The 21,100-nt window shown below is 35.1% G+C and overlaps 1 protein-coding gene across 10 annotated transcripts in view; it reads left to right on the plus strand.

Moving 5' to 3' along the window:
* DLG1 (discs large MAGUK scaffold protein 1) overlaps positions 1–21,100 on the plus strand; it is a 223,395-nt gene that overhangs the window by 126,680 nt on the left and 75,615 nt on the right. For all 10 annotated transcript variants that reach the window (XM_055315868.1, XM_055315866.1, XM_055315872.1 and 7 more), the window contains 4 exons: positions 1,765–1,889; positions 3,667–3,836; positions 5,195–5,331; positions 10,257–10,401. In XM_055315868.1, the coding sequence (XP_055171843.1) occupies positions 1,765–1,889; positions 3,667–3,836; positions 5,195–5,331; positions 10,257–10,401 (577 nt within the window). The remainder of the gene's footprint in view (positions 1–1,764; positions 1,890–3,666; positions 3,837–5,194; positions 5,332–10,256; positions 10,402–21,100) is intronic.

The raw sequence follows: 21,100 nt of genomic DNA on the forward strand, positions 1-21,100 counted from the left end.
GATCTTTGTTGCCTACTATCCAAATTTGGGTTACCTGTTTAAGTAAAATAGGTGAATAACTCTCAAGCGTAATATTAATGTAGTATACGTATTTTAATATGATATTTTTTCCAGCTTTATTGAGATATAATTGACATATAATTAACTTTTTATCTTACTCATTTTTCATTCTTTCCCAGTGCCTTTTAAATTCATTTAGCTTAAAAAAATTTCATTTAGCTCAGACTGGACATTGTTTTTTTTCTTACTTATAAAACTTGAGTACCAGGAATTGGAGAGATGTTGTTAAAAGATAAAAACTTGCAATTAGGGGATCCCTGGGTGGCGCAGCGGTTTAGCGCCTGCCTTTCGCCCAGGGCGCGATCCTGGAGACCCAGGATCGAATCCCACATCGGGCTCCCGGTGCATGGAGCCTGCTTCTCCATCTGCCTGTGTCTCTGCCTCTCTCTCTGTCTCTCTGTGACTATCGTAAATAAATTAAAAAAAAAAAATTAAAAAAAAAAACTTGCAATTAGGAGATGGATTGATTTCGTGAAGATCTAATGCACAGCATTCTGATATAGTTGACAAGACTAGATTATATACTTAAAAATTGGTAAGAGGCTAGATCTTAAATATTCTCACCACAGAAAAAAATGACAATTATGTGACATGATAGAGATGTTAGCTAAAGCAATAGTTGTAATCATATTGCAATATATAAATGTCAAATCAACACATTGTACATCTTAAATTTATATGATGTTATATGTAGATTTTATCTCAATTTGTAAAAAAGCAAAGAAAAAATCTTTGAGTACCTGAGTAACTTGGTAACATGACACAGCTTATTGATTCTATTACCAAATTCTAGTAACTCTTAAAGAGTTTAGACCAAAAAAATTATTAAAATAGAGTTTTAAAACACATCATAGTAGAGGGAATGTTTAAGCTGTTTAATATTTAACAGTTACCAGTTCAGATTTATCTGCTTATTCAAGTTGCCTAAAAGCCAGAGTATAGAACATTTTTGCAAAAATAAACATTTTTAATACCATTGATTAGAACAATTGTCTTTAAAGATTTTTAGTAGCAGTAGAAACTTTTCTTCAAAGAAAATATTGTTCAGAAACCCAGTACGTGAAACAAGTAACAAGTAGCACCTCTTTGGCAAAATTGATTTTGTTAACAAGAAAACTCACCAATTGGCTTCTCAGGTTGAACTTTCGGAATTAAAAAATGCTGTTTGCTCTCCAGGTATCTTAGTTAAACATGTCAAGGATGATGACTTTTAATAGATACAATTTGGTCATTTTAAAGTCAGCTGATGGAAAGGTTAGTAAAAGAAAAGTACCACCCCCTACCCCATTTTTAAAAGGCTGAAATAATGTTAGTTTTACCTACTCAGAAATAATTGTACCAGGAAGATCACTTCAGTATTTTTCTCTTAGGAGACATTTGCCTTACCAAACATGAGTGAGATACATTCTAAAAGAAAGAGACCTAATAGTGACCTTGCAGAGGGGTAACTGATCCAAGTATGATCCACATACTTTACTTCAAAAGAACTTAGTACTTACTCAGAAGTAATGTCTTTGAATTCTGCATAGAGAAAAAAAAGAGCTTTCCTTATACTTCTTAATTTAGAATTTTCATATCCCCTATATATACACCTTTATAAATGTGTTCCCATGTTATTACAGTTTCTAGGTCCTAAAATGACTGGAATCTATCAAGAAAGGTAATTCTTATTCAGGCTTAATTTTTTTTTTCCTTTATCTCTAGGGAAATTCAGGGCTTGGTTTCAGTATTGCAGGAGGTACGGACAACCCACACATTGGAGATGACTCAAGTATTTTCATTACCAAAATTATTGCAGGGGGAGCAGCTGCCCAAGATGGAAGATTACGGTATGTTTTGCATTAATGTTGTGATGGTGAATATACCTTGTATATTTTTCCTTAGGCAGATTGAACCAAGGCATCAATACAAATAAGCACTATCATAATAACCAACATAAGGTAGATACTCTAACAAATGAGATAATTGTACACTAAGCATTGTTTCCCTCTTCATTTAGGAATTTGATATTATAACATGTTGAATCATAAATTTGATGATTTTAAATGTCTGTAAGCAAATTTATAGAAATTATAGAATTCCTTTTGTATTTTTAAATATATTCACAAAATGTTTTCCATTTATTTTCTGGGTAGGAAACATGTATACAAACTTAGGATATACAAGCGATGATATATATCTGAGTTTGTATCCCATACCACAAAAAGTAAAGATTATGCAAAGTTTAAATAAATTGATACATTTTCTTAATTGAGTGAATGAAAGTAATACTGGTCTCTTGTTTAAATGTAGTGTTCCATTGTAGATGATATCTTCTACATACATGTTTCCTTAGACCATAGATTATGGCACTTTTCCTGTTCCCTTGTTTGTTGGGGTGTGTGTGTGTGTAGTAACAGACTAAAGTTTTAGGACTAAGGATTTCTATATGGTCTGTTAAAAATGTCTGTCTTTAAGGTTGTTGGTACCTTCTGCAGCTCTTCAGTTTCTAAACTTCTCATTGGATAGAAAAGGTGATATGTTATTAATGAAATCATTTGGATATAAAATTAATAATTTGACCATTCATGTAAATGCAGACAATTCCCAATTGTGTTTTTATTTGTGCTTATGTGAAAATTAAGCACAAATAATTGTTTCACTAAAGAACATACCTTTAATATTTACTCTAACATATTACTGTCTTCACATACAGTTTCTTTCCTCTTAAGAAAGCTAATTACAAAGAAGCTCATCAGGATCAATTTTAATATTTTAATTGGGTTTTGTTCTCCTTCCCTGCCCAGTTTCAGATGATTTTTCCCCTTAATGAAATGCTATGCAATTTAAACTGAGACCAGAGCTAGGGGAGAAGTTAGGACTAGCAACAAATCAAACTTAAAAAATATATATATATTACTGTGTCAAATTTAAATAAATTATTTACATGAGGAACCTTTTAAGTGATGTAATCATTAGCTTTATATAAATTTCAAGATATAACTTTTATTTTTTTAATGTATCAGTTTGAAAAAGCAGTCAAATTATTTTTGGATAAATCAATGAGTTATCTCCACTTTGCCACCACTGTCTCTGTGATCTTAAACTTATTGTTCAATCTGAACCTCAGTTTTCTTTTCTGTGAGTCACAGCTCTATCAGTCATTATCTGGGTGACCTTAGGAAAATTCTAAACTCTTTGTGCCTTAGTTTCTCCAGGTTGTCATAAGGGTTAAAACACTAAAAGAAGTGCTTGGCATGTGGTTAGTGCTAAATAAATATTTGCTATTTTTGTAAATTATCTTAATGCTTACACATAATTAGCATACAAGAACCATACAAATTACAGCTATCCTTATTATTTAATATTTTTGTGTGGTAATCTGTTATTTGCACTGTTTATTTGGTTGGCCCTCAGGAAATATTTGTATTTATTATTTATATGACTATTTGATACGGTGGAATTTAACCTGAAGTTTCTTTGTATATATTTTCCTTTTTTTTGTATATATTTTCTATAGTAAATAATTCTCTACTTTAAAAATGAAAACGGCAAAAAATTGTCAATGTGTAAGTTTTATATTTTAATATTTAATTTTTGTTTTTAATATTTTGGGTTTCTTCTCAGGGTCAATGACTGTATATTGCGAGTAAATGAAGTAGATGTTCGTGATGTGACACATAGCAAAGCAGTTGAAGCATTGAAAGAAGCAGGGTCTATCGTACGCTTGTATGTAAAAAGACGGAAACCAGTATCAGAAAAAATAATGGAAATAAAGCTTATTAAAGGTCCTAAAGGTATGGAATAGTGAATCCAAGACATATTATTAAGTAAGAAATTACTGAGATAAACATAACTATCAAGTTACTTGTGACACACATTCTAAGATTAACAGTACTAGTAATCTACAGAACTTGTGTGGATTTTTAGAATTTCTCTTTAATTTCTGCTGATTTTTGTCTTAGGTAGAATTCTATTTAACACTTGGAACTTATGTATACTGTTGCTATTAACTTGTAATCATCAATCTAAAAATGTATTAAATGCAGATACACGGGCTAAGTTAAAAGAAAGAAGTAATTATGAGTATGTCATTAGCCTCATCTGTAATGGGGACAGTTAATACTTGATTTCTGAGTTTTGAAAACATTGATGGAATTGAGGATAATTATTCTAATTTGTAACTTTATGGAAGAAGTGGTATTCCAACAAATGAAAAAAGGAATAGAAAGCTACAAATTTGTCTAGTATTGAAGTTATGGAATTTATGAATTACAGAAATTCTTTAAAAAATTCAGAGGGGCGCTTGAGTGGTACAGTCTGTTAAGTCTCCAGCTCTTGGTTTCAGCTCAGGCCCTGACCTCAGGGTCATGTGATCATGCATGTCAAACTCTAGGCTTAAAGCTCTAGGCTCAAAAAAAGCTCTAGGCTCCACACAGAGGCTGCTTAAGACCCTCTCATACTCTCCCTTTCCTCTCCCACCCCCCATCCCTCTGACTCATGTGTACTTTCTCTCTTTCTAAAATAAATAAGTGAATCTTTAAAAAAAAATAAAAGTAATTCATAGAATATTGGGAAAGGAACAAAATTATCCACATTGTGAAGCCTATTAGTTCTGCCTACTACCAAAAAATTTTATTATTTTTCTCAATTGTTTTACTCTTATGAAGGTATTAAAAGTGTTAGAAACACAATCATGATGGGAACAAAAGTGAAACATAATTTTGTAATGCCTCTTTGAACTAACAAACGCATTTACAAACAGACCTTAAACCTGGGCAGAGAGGACAGAACTTATTTCTAACTGTAGGAACATCTATATAAAAAATTGTTCAATGACTACAAACTAAACACGTAAGACTTAAAAAATAGGCAAATAGGTGTGCTTGGGTGACTCAGTCATTTGAGCATCCAACCCTTGATCTCAGCTCAGGTCTCGATCTCAGGGTTTTAAGTTCAAGCCCCCCCCCCCTTTGGGCCCCATGCTGGGGGTGGAGGCTACTTTAAAAAAAAAAGGGTAGACAAATAGATTCTTCTGTATTAAAAAAACAAAAAACACGAGTGTGATAAGACTATCACCTTCTAGTTTTCAACCATTTCTGGACTTAAATTTACATTAAATGATGAAATTTCAAAACTAGTATTTTCCAAACAGGTCTTGGGTTCAGCATTGCTGGAGGTGTTGGAAATCAACATATTCCTGGGGATAATAGCATCTATGTCACCAAGATAATTGAAGGAGGTGCAGCACATAAAGATGGTAAACTTCAGATTGGAGATAAACTTTTAGCAGTGAGTATAAGAAAGCCGTTATTTTAAAAATCATTTTCATGTCTCCTCTCTCTCTTTTTTTTTTTTTTTGGAGAAACTGAAATTTTTCTTGCCAAAAATGTTTAAATAATATTTAAATGAATGAACACTAATCTTTAATCAAAACCTGAAAAATGGTTCTTGGTATTATTTGCCCCTTTTTCCCCCTCTACTAGCTTCTCTCTCTTTTCTTTCTTTTTTTTTTTTTCCTTCCTTTTCCTACTCTTTTTTTGTTGAAGGGCTAGGGAGTTGGATGCACAGAATTGTTTAAACACAGTATCACCCTTTGTGTGTGACTTTCTTTTTCTTTTTTAACTTAATTATAGTATAATGAAGACTGCTAAAATCAAAACTAGAATATCAACAACTTGTTTTTTATTCATTTGCTTTTAAAAATTGTTTAATCACATACCTATGCCTAAATACCTTGTTTAATATTAATTTGTTCTGAAAATGTTCTTAAAGGCTGTTGTGCTGAATGTAGTCTTTTAAAATTTCTTTTACTCAGAATTGGTTTACTGAGATTTATCCAGATTGTTGCCTAGAGCTAAAAATTTATTCATTTCACCTCTACATAATATAGCTCCAGATCTATACTGCAGTTTATTTATCCAGTCTTCATCAATAATGATCCTAGTCTATGTTCCCTAGAAAAACATCTGAAGAAAAGGTACCATGCTAAGGTTTCATTGGGAGATGTAATCTCAGAAGCTAGAGTGAATGAAAATGAAAAGTGAGGGAGAGAATAGGGGAAAGTCAATACAAGGTATTATGTTTCTGAGCTGGCTATAATTTCATAAGAAGATGTCACTAATTGACATATAGGACAGCCTTCCAGTCAGGTGATGTGACACTATTAAACTTTATATCCAGCCATCCAGGGAAGAGAAAATATTTGTCTCTCTATCTCTTGTTAGATAGAGTCTATTCTATGAATGGTAACTGTCCCTAATTTCTGCACTATTACTCAGCTACTCTGGGCAAATGCTAGGGAAGCCAGCTCCCATACTCCGTGGTATAGCATTTCCTCTGAACTGAGCAGTGATGGAAAGAACCAGAGCTTCAGTGATCTAGACAGACCAGAACACAGGCTTTTGACATGTTACAGCTCTCATTTCTGTGGAACACATTAGTCATGCCAAGTGCAGCCCTTACCCTAGAAAAGATTAAAAGATCTGATAATGGTAGGAGACAAGGTGAGAGAAGTGGTAGCCAGGACTCTCCAGTAAGCACACAGCCAAAGCCTAGTAGGCATGTAGGCTCAAGAAAATCTGAAAAGGCACATAAATTAGATCTGATACAGTAGTAAGTTGGGTTATTGCTTTAAAAAAAAAAAGATTTATTTATTTATTTATTCGTGATAGAGAGGCAGAGACACAGGCAGAGAAGAAGCAGGCCCCTTGCTGGATGCCTGACGCGGGACTTGATCCCGGGACTCCAGAATCACGCCCTGAGCCAAAGGCAGGCGCTAATAAACCTCTGAGCCACCCAGGGATCCCCATCTTTTTTTTTGTTTTTGTTTTTTTTGGTAGTATGAATAATTCTAGGGAGAGCTGCTGCGTGTCTGGTGAACATGTACATACAAGAGTTTCACTTAACTATTTATCCTAAAGCAGTGGTCATTGAATATCCTCTTAATAACATTATAGCAAAAACATATTGTTTTCCAAACCAGTTATAAAAATGTACACTCATGAGCAATATATAAATGATTCCTTTGTTGTACATGCAGTCCATTACTGCTTATTGCTGAAGCAAGGAGATTGTTTTCAGGTTAATAATGGGGAAGAGGAAAGAGCTGACTTTGGACTGCTTTTCTTTTAACCCTAACCCTAGCCCCTAATCCTAACACACACACCCATTGAAAATAGCCGCCTTTTTTCGCTGAGTTTTTCATTTGTACTTTTTAATTTCTTAGATACCATGTTTTCTTTTATGGTTTTTCCAGAATCCATTTTAGTGGTTGGAAAGCCAGCAATGTGTCCTGATTGACATTTAGTAAGGCTTTGGTTGTCATAATTCCACTGAAATTACTGAATTCTTAGTTCTCAGCTTAATTGCCATCAGGCATTCAGCACAACTTCCTCCTTCTCCAGACCACTTCCATTTTCCATAACAGTTACCCTCTTTCTTGATATTCCTCTTATGTCACTAGTCATTCCTTCTCATCCTCCCTTTTTGGTACATCTTCTCTCTAACCTCTAAACATTGAAGTGAGAAAGGACTTGGTCCTTGTACTTTTCTTCTTTTTGATAGGTGGTCAAATAACTTACTGTATCATTGCGAATGATAGGCATAAGTATTATTTTCTGAACTTTAGTTTTATTTTTACATACATACACAATACATTTTGTGCTTAGCTAAACTATAAAAATTTTTAACCATGGTTCTTAGCAGAACAGTTGAAAAGCCCTAAGAGATCTCATCCTTTCATAAATCTCAAGAATCATGTCAAATTTATTATATCTAAAAAAGGAATTTTTGGGGTGCCTGGGTTGAGCATCTGCCTTTGTCTCAGGCCGTGATCCCAGGGTGGTGGGATCAAGTCCTGCATCAGGCTCCCCACTGGGAGCCTGCTTCTCCCTCTGCCTGTGTCTCTGCCTCTCTTGCATGAATAAATAAATGAATAAAAACTTTAAAAAATAAAATAAAAAATGAATTTCTGAGTTTCATCCTAAACCTCACCCACCATCCTCAAATCCTGTTCGTTGCACAGTCTTCACATCTATTTACCCAGGTCTAAAACTTCAGGCTCATTGTCCTTTTATGCTCCATATTGAATCCCTTGACAAATCTTGTCAGCTCTTTTATCTGTTATCTAATGCTACTTAAGAAAATACAGAAATTAGTGGCTAAAACAACAACAATAATTATTTGCTGACACTTCTGTAATTTGGGTAGGGTTCAGCCAGGACAGCCTCTGTTCTGCATAATGTCACCTGGTAGCTCAACTAGAGATCCAGGAATCCACTTCCAAGTTCACTTATATATGGCAGACAAGTTGGTGTTGACTCTCAATTGGAGGTGTTAACCAGTGGCCTCTCCACGTGGCTAAGTTAGGCTTCTCAAGGATGGTGACCAGGTTACAAGAGGGGCATACCAAAAAGGCAGGCTCCAGTGTGTGGCATTTATCAACCCTCTCTTTGCATCACAATTATTAATGTCTCATTGGCTAAAGCTAGTTACATGACCAAGCAAGGTTCACTGTAGGATGGGATTTTATAGGGTCGTGAACACCAAGATGCAGGGCTCCCTGCAGACCACCAAAAGAACAGTATATCACAGCTGTATATTTCAAAATCCAAGCAGTCCTTCACTTACATGGTAGTGTGGGACCATAAAAATGACCATATGGCTAAAACTTTGTGAAGCAGTATTATAATCTGTGGCAAAAATTAATGATTGTTCTGTGACCTTTAAAAATTTTTGTCAGAACATTAAAAACTTTCTTATCAATTATACAGGTACAAATTAGGGAAATGAAAAATATACTAAAATGAGTATTTGTTGAGTACATTCGAAATTTAAAACATTAGAAATATTTTTAGTGTTTTATTTCTTTGCAAAAAAAAATTACCAAAAAAAAAGAACAAAGTTAACCTAAAGCTAGCAGAAGGGAGGAAATAATAAAAGATTAGAGTAGAAGTTAATAAAATAAGGAATAGGAAAACCAGAGAGAAGATAAACCAAAACCTGGTTCTTTGGAAAGGTGAACAAAATTGACAAACCTTAGCCACACTGATGAAGAAAAAGAGGAGACATAAAGAAATACTGGTATTTATGAACAGGTATATGCCAGCATATTAGATAACTTAGATGAAACTGGACAAATGTCTAGAAAGCCACAACTACCACTTTTATTCAGACTGTACTGAAGAGTCTAGTCAGGAACAAAAAAGAAAAGACATTCAGATTGGGGAAAGATTACATCTGCAAATAAGTTTTCCTTATATATAGAAAATCCTAAGGAACCTACTGATCAATTAGTAAGTTTGGCAAGACTGCAGGATATATATCAGTTATGCTTCTGTAACAGGAGATAGATGAATGATTAACAAATAACTGAAAAGTCTCAACCTGAGTATTTAACAGTGAAAGTGAAAACGTAATAATCTACAAATTGAAACATGCTTTTTTATAAATTGATACTGTTCAGTGTTGGCAAAAACCTGAGTAGATGGGTATGACATTCTATGTCATAGAAATTTATTCTATGACAGCATAAATTTACTACAGTCCTTTATTTAGAACAGTTTAAATATCTGTTAACATTGGAGTGGCTTAATAAATTATGATATAACCACACAGTGGTGTACTGAGCAACAGTTTTTGGGTTTTTTTAAGATGTTATTTATTCATGAGAGACAGAGGCAGAGACACAGGCAGAGGGAGAAGCAGGCTGCATGCAGGGAGCCCGATGTGAGACTCGATCATGGTATTCCGGGATCACGCCCTGAGCCGAAGGCCAGTGCTCAACTGCTGAGCCCCCCAGGCATCCCTTGGGCAACAGTTTCTTAATTCTGTGTGTCCCAACATGGAAAGATCACTTAAGATACCTTATATTATAATTCCAGTAGCAGAATAAGAACTTTAATATAGTCTCATTTTCTTAAGAAAAAATCTAAAATATTCCCACAGATACTCATAAATACCTAAGAATAAAAGGAACATTAGGCTTGGGTATTGGGAGGAATAAGGACTGGAATTAAGATTGGCTATTCCATTAACATACATCAACAACTTCCTGATGTGATACACGGTAAAAATGGGTATTTTCTTTTCACATACCTTTATATTCCTTAAACCACTCCTGCTTTTCCCCTGTGTTTTGGTAATTATTTATAACCAAAAAGCAGAAAGCAAGTGAAAATGTCCTAAAACTAATGTCTTTTGGAATTTTCTTTTAGGTGAATAGTGTGTGTTTGGAAGAAGTTACTCATGAAGAAGCAGTAACTGCCTTAAAGAACACATCTGATTTTGTTTACTTGAAAGTGGCAAAACCCACAAGTATGTACATGAATGATGGCTATGCACCACCTGATATTACCAACTGTAAGTGTGTTTGCTTAAATCTATCTTATTTCCCTATTTTTAAATATTTTTAAGGAACGGTATTAAATATTTTAACCTAATCAATTTTAAATCAGAATCTTTATAGTAAGAAGGGTGTCCTTTTTCAAAGTTTTATGTAGATAACAGTCACCAAAGATATTCGCTAGTAATGCACATCCTGCTTTGTTCTGGAGTGTAGTTCTGGAGTGTAGCACAGAAATTTACTCTAACAAGTAATTCTTTTAATAACCAGGGTAATTTTGATGCTTCTGATATTAAATATTTCTAAAACTTGGGCTTTTCTGTGCTCTGTTATGTGAGCACAGATACTATTTCTGTATAAGTTCTTAGTGTATTACCTAACTATATTTGTATACAGTACAATTGTGTTGCCTAGAAATGAACTGTTACATGAAAAGTACTAACATAATTTTAAGTTTCTTATGTGATTCAGTGTTATTTTGATGTACAACTTAGCATAAGATTTAAATAATATGCATGTATTTATTGAAAATGAAAATTTTATTTCTTTGGTGCATTAAGTTGATATTAGAAGCACTTGCACCCAGGTGTCCCAGAGATATTAAATATACTCTGTAGTGTGCTTTTCCAAGTTTTCCTCATTTAAATCGTAGAAATTTAGAGAGATTTGTGGTTTTATATATGGCAAGATTCTCAATTTTAAAGCTGTCAAAGTTCACTACTGTTACTGATCATTATAAGTTAAATATCAGTTGTATTTTGAAATGAATATACTGTCTTCCAGTGATACATATTCATTATCTGCCCATTGATTTATTAATTACTCAAGTGTAACTGAACTTTCTAAAATAGTATTCAGTCTCTTTAATGGAGAGGGATGATGTCTTTTTTTTTTTTTAATACTTCATTTGTGTCAGAACAGAACTTAGCAACTTGATTAGAATTCTCATACAGTTGGTCTTACACACCAACTTTATATGTGGGCTTTATGTATTTTTATTTGTAATTAGACATGCTGATTCACTGATAAGCTATTTTACGCACCAATGTAAGTATCAGTGTTATTTATCATGCTGCCTTACTTGTAACAGTTCTGTGAACTGAGAATTAGTGTCGTAATTCTAACCAAATATACAAATAATCAGGCTGCTTCTTACAAATATGTTGAAATGAAAAAAAAATATTTTTTAATTGAATTATCCCCTTTTATATATACTAACATGAGATATAAAAAATGGAAGAGCTTGTCCTAAAGAGTAATAATTAAATAATGATTGGTTGTTTTCCCTATAGGTATAGATAATAATCTTTTTCTCATCTATTGAACTAATAGAACATTGTGAAAAAGTTGAAGTTTACCCTTGCTAGTTGACTTCTTTTATAAGATTCTATTTCCATTTCCCCTCTTCTTAGGTGACTATGATGATAAATTTTGTTATATACTTCCAGCCCATGTTCATACTATATATACTGTTCATAAATAATTTATCTGTGTATTTTTAAAAGAGCATTTTTTTTTTTACATTTTATTTATTTATTCATGAGAGACACGCAGAGAGAGGCAGAGACACAGGCAGAGGGAGAAGCAGGCTCCATGCAGGGAGCCCGACATGGGACTCGATCCCGGCTCTCCAGGATTACGCCCCAGGCCGAAGGCAGGCGCTAAACCACTGAGCCATTCGGGCTGCCATAAAAGAGCATTTGTCATTTGGGGTGCCTGGGTGGCTCAGTTGGTTAAGTGTCCAACTCTTGCTTTCAGCTCAGGTCACGATCTTGGGGTCATGAGATCCAACCTGTGTCGGGCTCCATGTTCTCTCTCTCCTAATAGATAAAATAAATCTTTAGATCTTATCATTATCAGTATCTTCACCACCTCAATTCTTTGACTGCATACCTCACTTCATTTATCCCTGTTGTAACAATTCATCCTCATTTTGACCTTCAATCCTTTGACACTACAACTTGATTGCCCCCCTGTGTCTCCATTTGTCTGTTTTTTATTTTTTATTTTTTTCATTTGTCTGTTTTTTAGCTGTGATTTGTCATAATACTCTCATCCTTGCACATATCTTCTATTCCTTTGCTCCCCCTCCTACTACTTCCTCCTTGGTAGAATCCCAGTTGAGTTTCAACCTGCTGTCTTTCTCCATTCCTGCTCCCTAAAAAGCAGAACATGACTGGAGAGAAAAAATTGTTAAGTTATGACCATAAATTTCAGATGGGGCCATGCTTTTGTGGTTGTAACCGAAATAGAGATAAGAACCAAAATAGGGTACCCAGGAATAAAAGTTTCTTATTGAAGAGGGAATTAAGTCCATTAGATCTAACAGAGAACATAATTTCTCTGCTGACATTAGAATTGTGATGCATTTCATGTCTTCTCACTTAAAAAAAAAAAAAAGATTTTATTTATTTATTCATTCATGAGAGACACAGGGGCAGGAGGGCGGGCAGAGACACAGGCAGAGGGAGAAGCAGGCTCCATGCAGGGAGTCCAATGCAGACCTCGATCCCGGGTCTCCAGGATCACGCCCTGAGCCAAAGGCAGGAGCCAAACCGCTGAGCCACTCAGGGATCCCCTCTTCTCACTTTTAATTTACATTCTTTTCAGCTGGAAGGCCTTGTTAAATTTCTGATTCGGTCATTCTTTCCACTTTTACTTCAATTACTTCCACTTGTTTCTCCAAACCTTGGAGAGCTTGGATTGTTAACCTTGATACCTAAGAACAAAAAATTAGGCTCCCATGTTTTGTAGTTCTCTGGGGAGTCTTTTTACTTAGGATTTGGGGTATAGGAAATAACATTGTTTTATCTGATCCTTCTCTGGGGCTATCATTTCTTTGATAAGAACATCAGTTTTCAGTCACTGCTGTATTGAGACCTTATGCCTTACATGTGAGAATGACTCTTCCAGAAAAGATTCATTGAATAAAGGCACAGTCTGGATATGGCAGGGGGAAAAGTATCTCTTCTGGTTTGGGCAGTTGACTGAACTTCTTGTCCCGTTGTATTTTGTTGTCATTGTTCCAAACAACTGATAATGTGGCAAAGAAATTTGAGTCAACAATCAGAAACTCTAGACTTTAAATGCCAGTAATTGTAGAAGTTCACATGAGTGTCTGTTGTTTTAGGGCAACATGGCTAGTTCCCTTGAAAAATCACAGTTATTCTTGCATTATCACCCAGGAAAGACTTTTGGACTTTGAAAGTCAAGAGCCACGGTAGAAAGCCATTTGGCTTAAATGCAGAAGAACATCTTTAAATATGAACTAGATAGGAAACAGTTACCATCGGACACTGCAAACCTACAAAATGAAAGATACACGAAAGTCCCAAGCCCTATACTATCAATAGACATTGTAATGTTTTCCTTTTTGTATGATTAGAGAGAGAGAGATACCCATGCTGATAGAGCATACATTTTTTTCCAGTATGCCATGCTTGTGGTTATTAATGGTTGTCTTTCACATAGGTCACTTCACTTCTTTTACCTCTCAAGCCATTATAATAATTCAAACTAATTATGCTTACATTTTTGTACTCCTGATGTGTATTATAATGCGTTGTGCATAGAAAACAGTATACAATGAAAGAAGAGACAATCATAAAGCCTCATAAGTTAAATATTGCTTTCAGTGTGCTTTGATAATGATGCAAATAATTCAAATATGTTGTGTTCTTAAAGCTACAACTGAAATGTGTTGCTTACCTAAAAAGGAATAGCTTTGTAATTTTTTTTACAAAAAAAAATTGTGATTTTTTTTTCTTTTTTTTCTTTTTTTAGTGAGACAGAGAGCAGGCAAGTGCAAATGGGGGAGAGGCAGAGGAAAAAAGAATGTCCAGCAGACTCTATTCTCAGCATGGAGCCTAATATGGGGCTTGATTTCATGACCTGAGCCAAAATCAAGTCAGGCACTTAACTGACTGAGCCACTAAGGCATCTCTCTATAATTTGTTATTCTTATCTCTCACTAGAATTACAAGCTATGTATGACATTTATTATTACTAAAATGAGCAAGTAGATAATTTTTGCTTATTTTTTATTTTTGCTTTGTACCAAGTTTCCAGTCTTTTTGGGTGCATTAAAAAGAATAATTCTAGGGGTGTCTGGGTAGCTCATTTGGTTAAGCGTCCATCTCCTGATTTCAGCTCAGGCTGTGGGATCAAGCTCCACATTGGGTTTTGTGCCCAGTGAGGAGTCTGCTTGAGATTCTCTCCCTCTCTCTCTTCCCCCCACTCCCACTCATGCATGACGTGTGCACACATTCTCTCTAAGATAAATTTTTTTTTTGAGAAGCATAATTATAAAATTGAGTTGAAAGATCAGAGCTGGTGTCAGGGCATAGACTTTTTTTTTTTCATAGACTTTTTTTTAATAGAGTTTATATTTTAGAGCAATTTTAGATTCACAGCAAAATTAAACATAAGGTATGGAAATTTCCCATATACCACCTGCCCATATCCATGCATAGCCTCCCCTATTATCACCATCCCCCAAGAGAGTGATACATTTGTTACAGCTGATGAACCTACATTGCTATATCTTACAGCTCAGGTTTTACTTTTAATTGTACATTATGTGGGTTTGGACAAATATATAATGATCTGTATTCACCATCATGGAATCATACAGAGTAGTTTCACAGACTTAAAAATCCTATACTGTACCTGTTCCTTTCTCTCCTCTAACTTGTAGCAACCACTGATCTTTTTACTGTCACCATAGTTTGGACTTTTCCAGAATGGTGTATAGCTTATGTTATACAATATATATAGCCTTTTGTGGTTGACTTACATACATAGTATGCGTATATAGTATGCATACCCAGCAGTATGCATCTAAGGTTTCCTGTACCTTTTCTTGGCTTGATAGTGCCTTTCATTTTAGTGCTGAGTACCTCTTTGGAGTGACTGCCATTTATTTATCCACTCACCAATGGAAGAACATCTTGGTTTCCTCTAAGTTTTGGAAACTATGAGTAAAGCACTTTAAATATCTGTGAGCAGGTTTATGTGTGGACATAAGTTTTTATCTCCTTTTGGTGAATACTGAGGAGCATGATTGCTGGATCATATGGTAAGAATATGTTTAGTTTTGATAACATTTTCCTGGTGACATATGGTGGGAGCATCTTTGGCGAGGTGTCTCTTAAGGGTCTTTGGCACATTTTAAAATTGAGTTGTTTGTTCTCTTACTGTTGAGTTTAAGAGCTCTTTGTATATTTTGGCCAACAGTTCTTTATCAAGTATGTCTTTTGCAAATATTTTTCTCCCAATCTATGGCTGGTCTTTTAATTTTTTAGACAGTGTCTTTTTCAGAGCAGGAACATTTTAATGAAATCTAGGTTTTTTATTCTTTTTTTAATGGATCCTGCCTTCGGTGTTGTATCTAAACAGTCATTGCGGGCAGCCTGGGTGGCTCAGCAGTTTAGTGCCGCCATCAGCCCAGGGCATGATCCTGGAGACCCGGGATCGAGTCCCACGTCAGGCTCCCTACATGGAGCCTGCTTCTCCCTCTGCCTCTCTCTGTCTCTCTCTGTGTCTTTCATGAATAAATAAAATCTTTAAAAAAATAAAATAAAATAAAATAAAAACAGTCATTGCTACACCCCAGAGTCATCTAGATTTTCTATGTTACCTTATAGGTTTATGTCTAGATTCTTTTTTTTGCATGTGGACATCCAGTTGTTTCAACATCATTTGTTGAAAAGGCTGTCTTTGCTCCATTATATTGCCTTTGCTCCTCTGTCAAAGATCAGTTGACTATGTTTATACAGGTATGCTTCCTGACTCTGTTTTGTTACATTTATCTATTTTTCTATTCTTTTTCCAATACCACATTGTCTTGATTACTCTAGCTTTATAGGAAGTCTTGAACTCAGGTAGAGTCAGTCCTCCAACTTTGTTCTTCAATATTGTGCTGTCTGTTGTGGATCTTTAGCCTCTCTGTACAAACTTTAGGATCAGTTGGACAATATCCATAAAATAATTTGCTGGAATTTTGATTGGGATTGTATCAAATCTGTAGATCAAGTTGAAAAGAACTAATATTTCGACAATATTGGATCTTCCCACCCATGAACATGGAATATCTCTCCATTCATTTACTTTTTTGCTATCTTTCATCAGAATTTTGTAATTTTCCTCACATAGATCTTTTACACATTTTGTTAGATTTATACCTAAGTATATCGTTTGGGGGGTGCTGATATAAATGGTATTAGGCTTTTAATTTCATTTTTTAAAAAATATTTTTTTTATTTATTCATGAGAGAGAGAGAGAGAGAGAGAGAGAGAGAGGGGCAAAGACACAGGCAGAGGGAGAAGCAGGCTCCATGCACGGAGCCCGATGTGGGACTTGATCCCGGGACTCCAGGATCACACCCTGGACCAAAGGCAGGCGCCAAACCGCTGAGCCACCCAGGGATCCCCAGGCTTTTAATTTCAAATTGCACTTGTTCATTGTTGTTATATAAAAAGCAGTTTAGGGCAGCCCGGGTGACTCAGCGGTTTAGCGTCGCCTTCAGCCCACAGTGTGATCCTGGAGACCCAGGATCAAGTCCCACGTCAGGCTCCCTGTGCGAAGCCTGCTTTTCCCTCTGCCTGTGTCTCTGCCTTTCTCTCTCTCTCTCTCTCTCTCTCTCTCTCTCTCTCTCTCTCTCATGAATAAATGAATAAAATCTTTTTTTATAAAGAAATAAGCAGTTTATTTTTTTCTTCTTTTTTCCTTTTTTTTGGCAATTGAATTTTATGTATTGATTTTGTATCCTGCAAAAATGATTGCTTACTAGTTCAGTTTTTTTGTCGATTCTTTTCAGATTTTCTACATAAATGATGATGACATCTACAGACAAAGAGTTCTATTACTTCTTTCTCAATCTATATATCTTTTATTTCTTTTTATCGTCTTACTACATTAGCTAGGACATTCTTCACTGTTCCTGTTCTTAGTGGTAAAGCTTAAAGTTTCTCAGTATTAAGTTTGTAGATACTCTAACAAGTTGATGATACTCCATTCTGTTCGGAGTCTACTGAGAGTTTGTATCATGAATTGATACTGGATTGTATCAAGTGCTTTTTCTGCATCCCTGCATCTGTTGATATAATCATGTGACTTTTTTCTTTAGCCTGTTGTGATAGATCATATTAATTGATTTTCAAAAGTTGAACCAGCTTTGCATACCTGGGAGAAATCCCATATGGTTGTGGTGTACAGTCCTGTTTATACATTGTTGGATTTGATTTGCTAATTGTCTGTTGATTTTTCCATATATGCTCATGAGCGATACTGTTCTATAGGGTTTTTCTTCTTTGTAATTTCTTTGTCTGGTTCCGTTGGGGTAATGCTGACCTCATAGAATGAGTTAAGAAGCATTCCCTTGGCTTCTGTCTGCTGAAAGAGATTATAGGGAATTGGTATAATTTCTTCCCTAAATATTTGGTAGAACTCACCAGTGAACCTAGCTGAGCCTGGTGCATTCTGTTCTGGAAGGCTACCAATTGTTGATTCAGTTTCTTTAATAGATATAGGTTAGTCACATTTTCTGTTTTCTGTGTGTGGGTTTTGACAGATTGTATCTTTCAAGGAATTGGTCCATTTTATCTAGGTTATCAAATTTGTAGGCATAGAGCTAGTCATAGTATTTCTTTGTTATCCTTTTAATGTCCATGGGTTCTGTTGTGATGTCCCCTCTTTCATTTCTGATATTAATGTTTTCTGTCTTTTTTCTTAATTAGCGTGGCTAGAGGCATACCAATTTTATTGATTTTTTTTTTTTTCAAAGAACCAGCTTTTGGTCTTACTGATTTTGTCTATTGATTTCCTATTTTTTAATTTCATTGATTTCTTCTTTATTATTTCTTCCCTTCTGTTTATTTTCTTGCTCTTCTTTTTTAGTTTCATAAGGTAGAAGCTAAGATAATTCCTTTTTATAGAATGGAATATATTCCATACTATAAATTTCCCTCTTACCACTGCTTTCACTGTATTCCACAATTTTGATCCATTGTGTTTTCATTTTCACTTAGTTCAAAATATTTTTTAATTTCTCTGGAGATTTCTTTTTTGAGTCATGGATTATTTAGGAGTATTCTATTTAATAACTGCATTTTTGAGATTTTTCAGCTATCATTTTGTTACTGATTTCTTTTTATTCCATTGTGATCTGAGAGCAGACATTGTATGATGTATTTTTTTTTTTGTTAAGATGTGTTTTATGGGCCAGGATGTGATCTGTTCTGGTGAATGTTCCATGTGAGCTTAAGAAGAATGTACATTGTGTTATTGGATGGAATAGTCTACAGATATCCATTATATCCTGTTGATTAATGATATTGTTGAGTTCAACTATGTCCTTACTGATTTTCTGCCTCCTAAATCTGTCCATTTATAAGGTAAGGGTGTGGATCCATCTGTTTCTCTTTGCAGTTCTGTCATTTTGGCCTCACATAACTTGACACTATTGTTAAGTACTTACATGTTAAAGATTGTTATGTCTTCTTGGAGAATTGACCCTTTTATCATTATGTAATGCCTTTCTTTATCCTTCATAACTGCTTTTGAGTCTTCTCTGTCTGAAATTAATGTAGTTACTCCCACTTCCTTTTTGGTAGTGTTAGAATGGTAGTATCTTTGTCCATCCCTTTATTTTTCATCTGTATGTGCCTTTATAGAGTGGGTTTCTTATGGAGAATATGTAATTGGGTCTTGTTTTTTAATCCACTTTGATCATCTGTCTTCTAATTGGTGCATTTTTAGACCATTGATGTTCATAGTGATTATTAATACAGTTGGATTAAGATCTATCTTGTTACTGTTTTCTGTTTGTTGCTCTTGTTTCTGTATTTGTCATCACTCTTTTTCCTTTTTACAGTTTTGTTCAAACATTTTATCCCATTTTCTCTCCTTCCTTAACAGTTATAGTCTCATTTTACTTTTTTCCACTGGTTGCCCTAGAGTTTGCTACATACATATCAACCTATTTAAGTCCACTAACAATATACAGCTTCATAGGTACTGTAAGTACCTTAAAATAATGCTTATTACTCTCTCCCATCCCTCGTACCGTTGTTGACATTCATTTCACTTATATATACACACATATATATGCATAAGCAAGTATAGTTGAATACAGTGTTACTACTATTAGTTTCTGAAAAGTTAGATGTAACTCTTATCTTTGTACCTCTATCAGTATAGTGGATTTTTCCCCTGTGACTTCTTTTAGGATTTTTCTCCCCACCCTCAACCCTGCCTTTTTTCCTCTAGTTTGAAAAAGATATTTCTATGTGTAATTTTCTTGGCATTTAACCTAATTGGTGTTTCCTGAGCTTCCTAGGTCTGTGGTTTGATGTGTGACATTAATTTAGGGGAATTCTTAGTGATTATTGTTTCCAAAAATAGGAAATATTTCTTCCATTTTTTCTCTTCTTTTACATTTAGTATCCCCATTTTATGTATGTTACACTTTTTGTAGCTATCTCAAAGTTCTTGGATATTTTGTTTTGGGTTCCTTTTGTTTCATTTTTTTCTCATTGCTTTTCAGCATTAGTGGTTGCTAATTGAGATATCCTCAAGTTCAGAGATTCTTCTCTCAGCCATTGCCAGACTACTAATAAGTCCATCAAAGGCATTTTTACTTGCTGTTACCATTGTTTTTGATCACTAGTATTTCTTTCTTTCTTAGAATTCCCATCTCTGCTTACATTGCTCTTGTTTTTGCATACTATCTGCTTTATCCACTACAGCCATTAGCATGTTAATTGTTATATTTTTTAAGATTTATTTATTCTAGAAAGAGTTTGAGCAGAGGGGAGGGGCATAGGGAGTCTTAAGCAGACTCTACACTGAGCATGAGCAGAACGTGGGGCTCAATCTCGTGACCTGAGCTCACAGCCTGAGCCAAAACCAAGAGTTGAACATTTAACTGACTGTACCCCTAATCATTGTTTTAAATTCCTGGTCTGATAGTCCAAGGTTGCTGGTATATCTGAATCTGTTGTCATGCTTGCTCTATCTCTTCCAACTGTGTTTTTGCCTTTTTTTTATGTCTTGTAATTTTTTCCTGATGGCCAGATGTGATGTTGTACTGAGTAAAATGAACTGCTATAAATAGGCTGTTAGTAATGTGACGATAAGGTATTGGGGAGGGAAAGTGTTCCTAGTCCTGTGATCAGGTCTCAAGTCTTTTAAGAGTTTGCACCTCTGGAATGTAGTGCTTTTCAGTATTCTAAGTTTCTTCCTTCGATGGGATAGGATGTCTAGAGCAGACTGGAGTTGATTATTTCCCTTACCCCAGGTCACTAGTCCCTGATAAAACACTAGCAGATTAGGTTCTGATAGTTTCTCCTGAGGGCAGATTCTGTTAAGAAAAACAAAATGCTCTTGTGTATTTCAAATTATTAGTTCTCCCTTCCTCCTGCCAGTAGCAAAAGAAGATTTTTCTCCACTATTCACTGTGAGGTCCTGGTAGAGTTCCAGGAGGTAAAACTCACAAATGTGTGGGCTCCGCCAATAACAGGGTCCCTGAGGAGTGTTTTCATGCTCAGAGTTGCCCACATTGAACCTCCAGCAGTTTGCCAGTTACAATTCAGGTTTCTCTACCCTAGCACTACTAGTTCCCGGAGGTTTCTGCCCTGGTAAGTTATAATTCTCTGTATTAGCCTATCATTTTCTCCAATTTTGGGGGGCAGTGGTTTGTCCTGTGATCCCCCTTA

Source organism: Nyctereutes procyonoides, unplaced genomic scaffold (genome assembly GCF_905146905.1).
Source record: "Nyctereutes procyonoides isolate TBG_1078 unplaced genomic scaffold, NYPRO_anot_genome, whole genome shotgun sequence".
Taxonomy (NCBI): domain Eukaryota; kingdom Metazoa; phylum Chordata; class Mammalia; order Carnivora; family Canidae; genus Nyctereutes; species Nyctereutes procyonoides.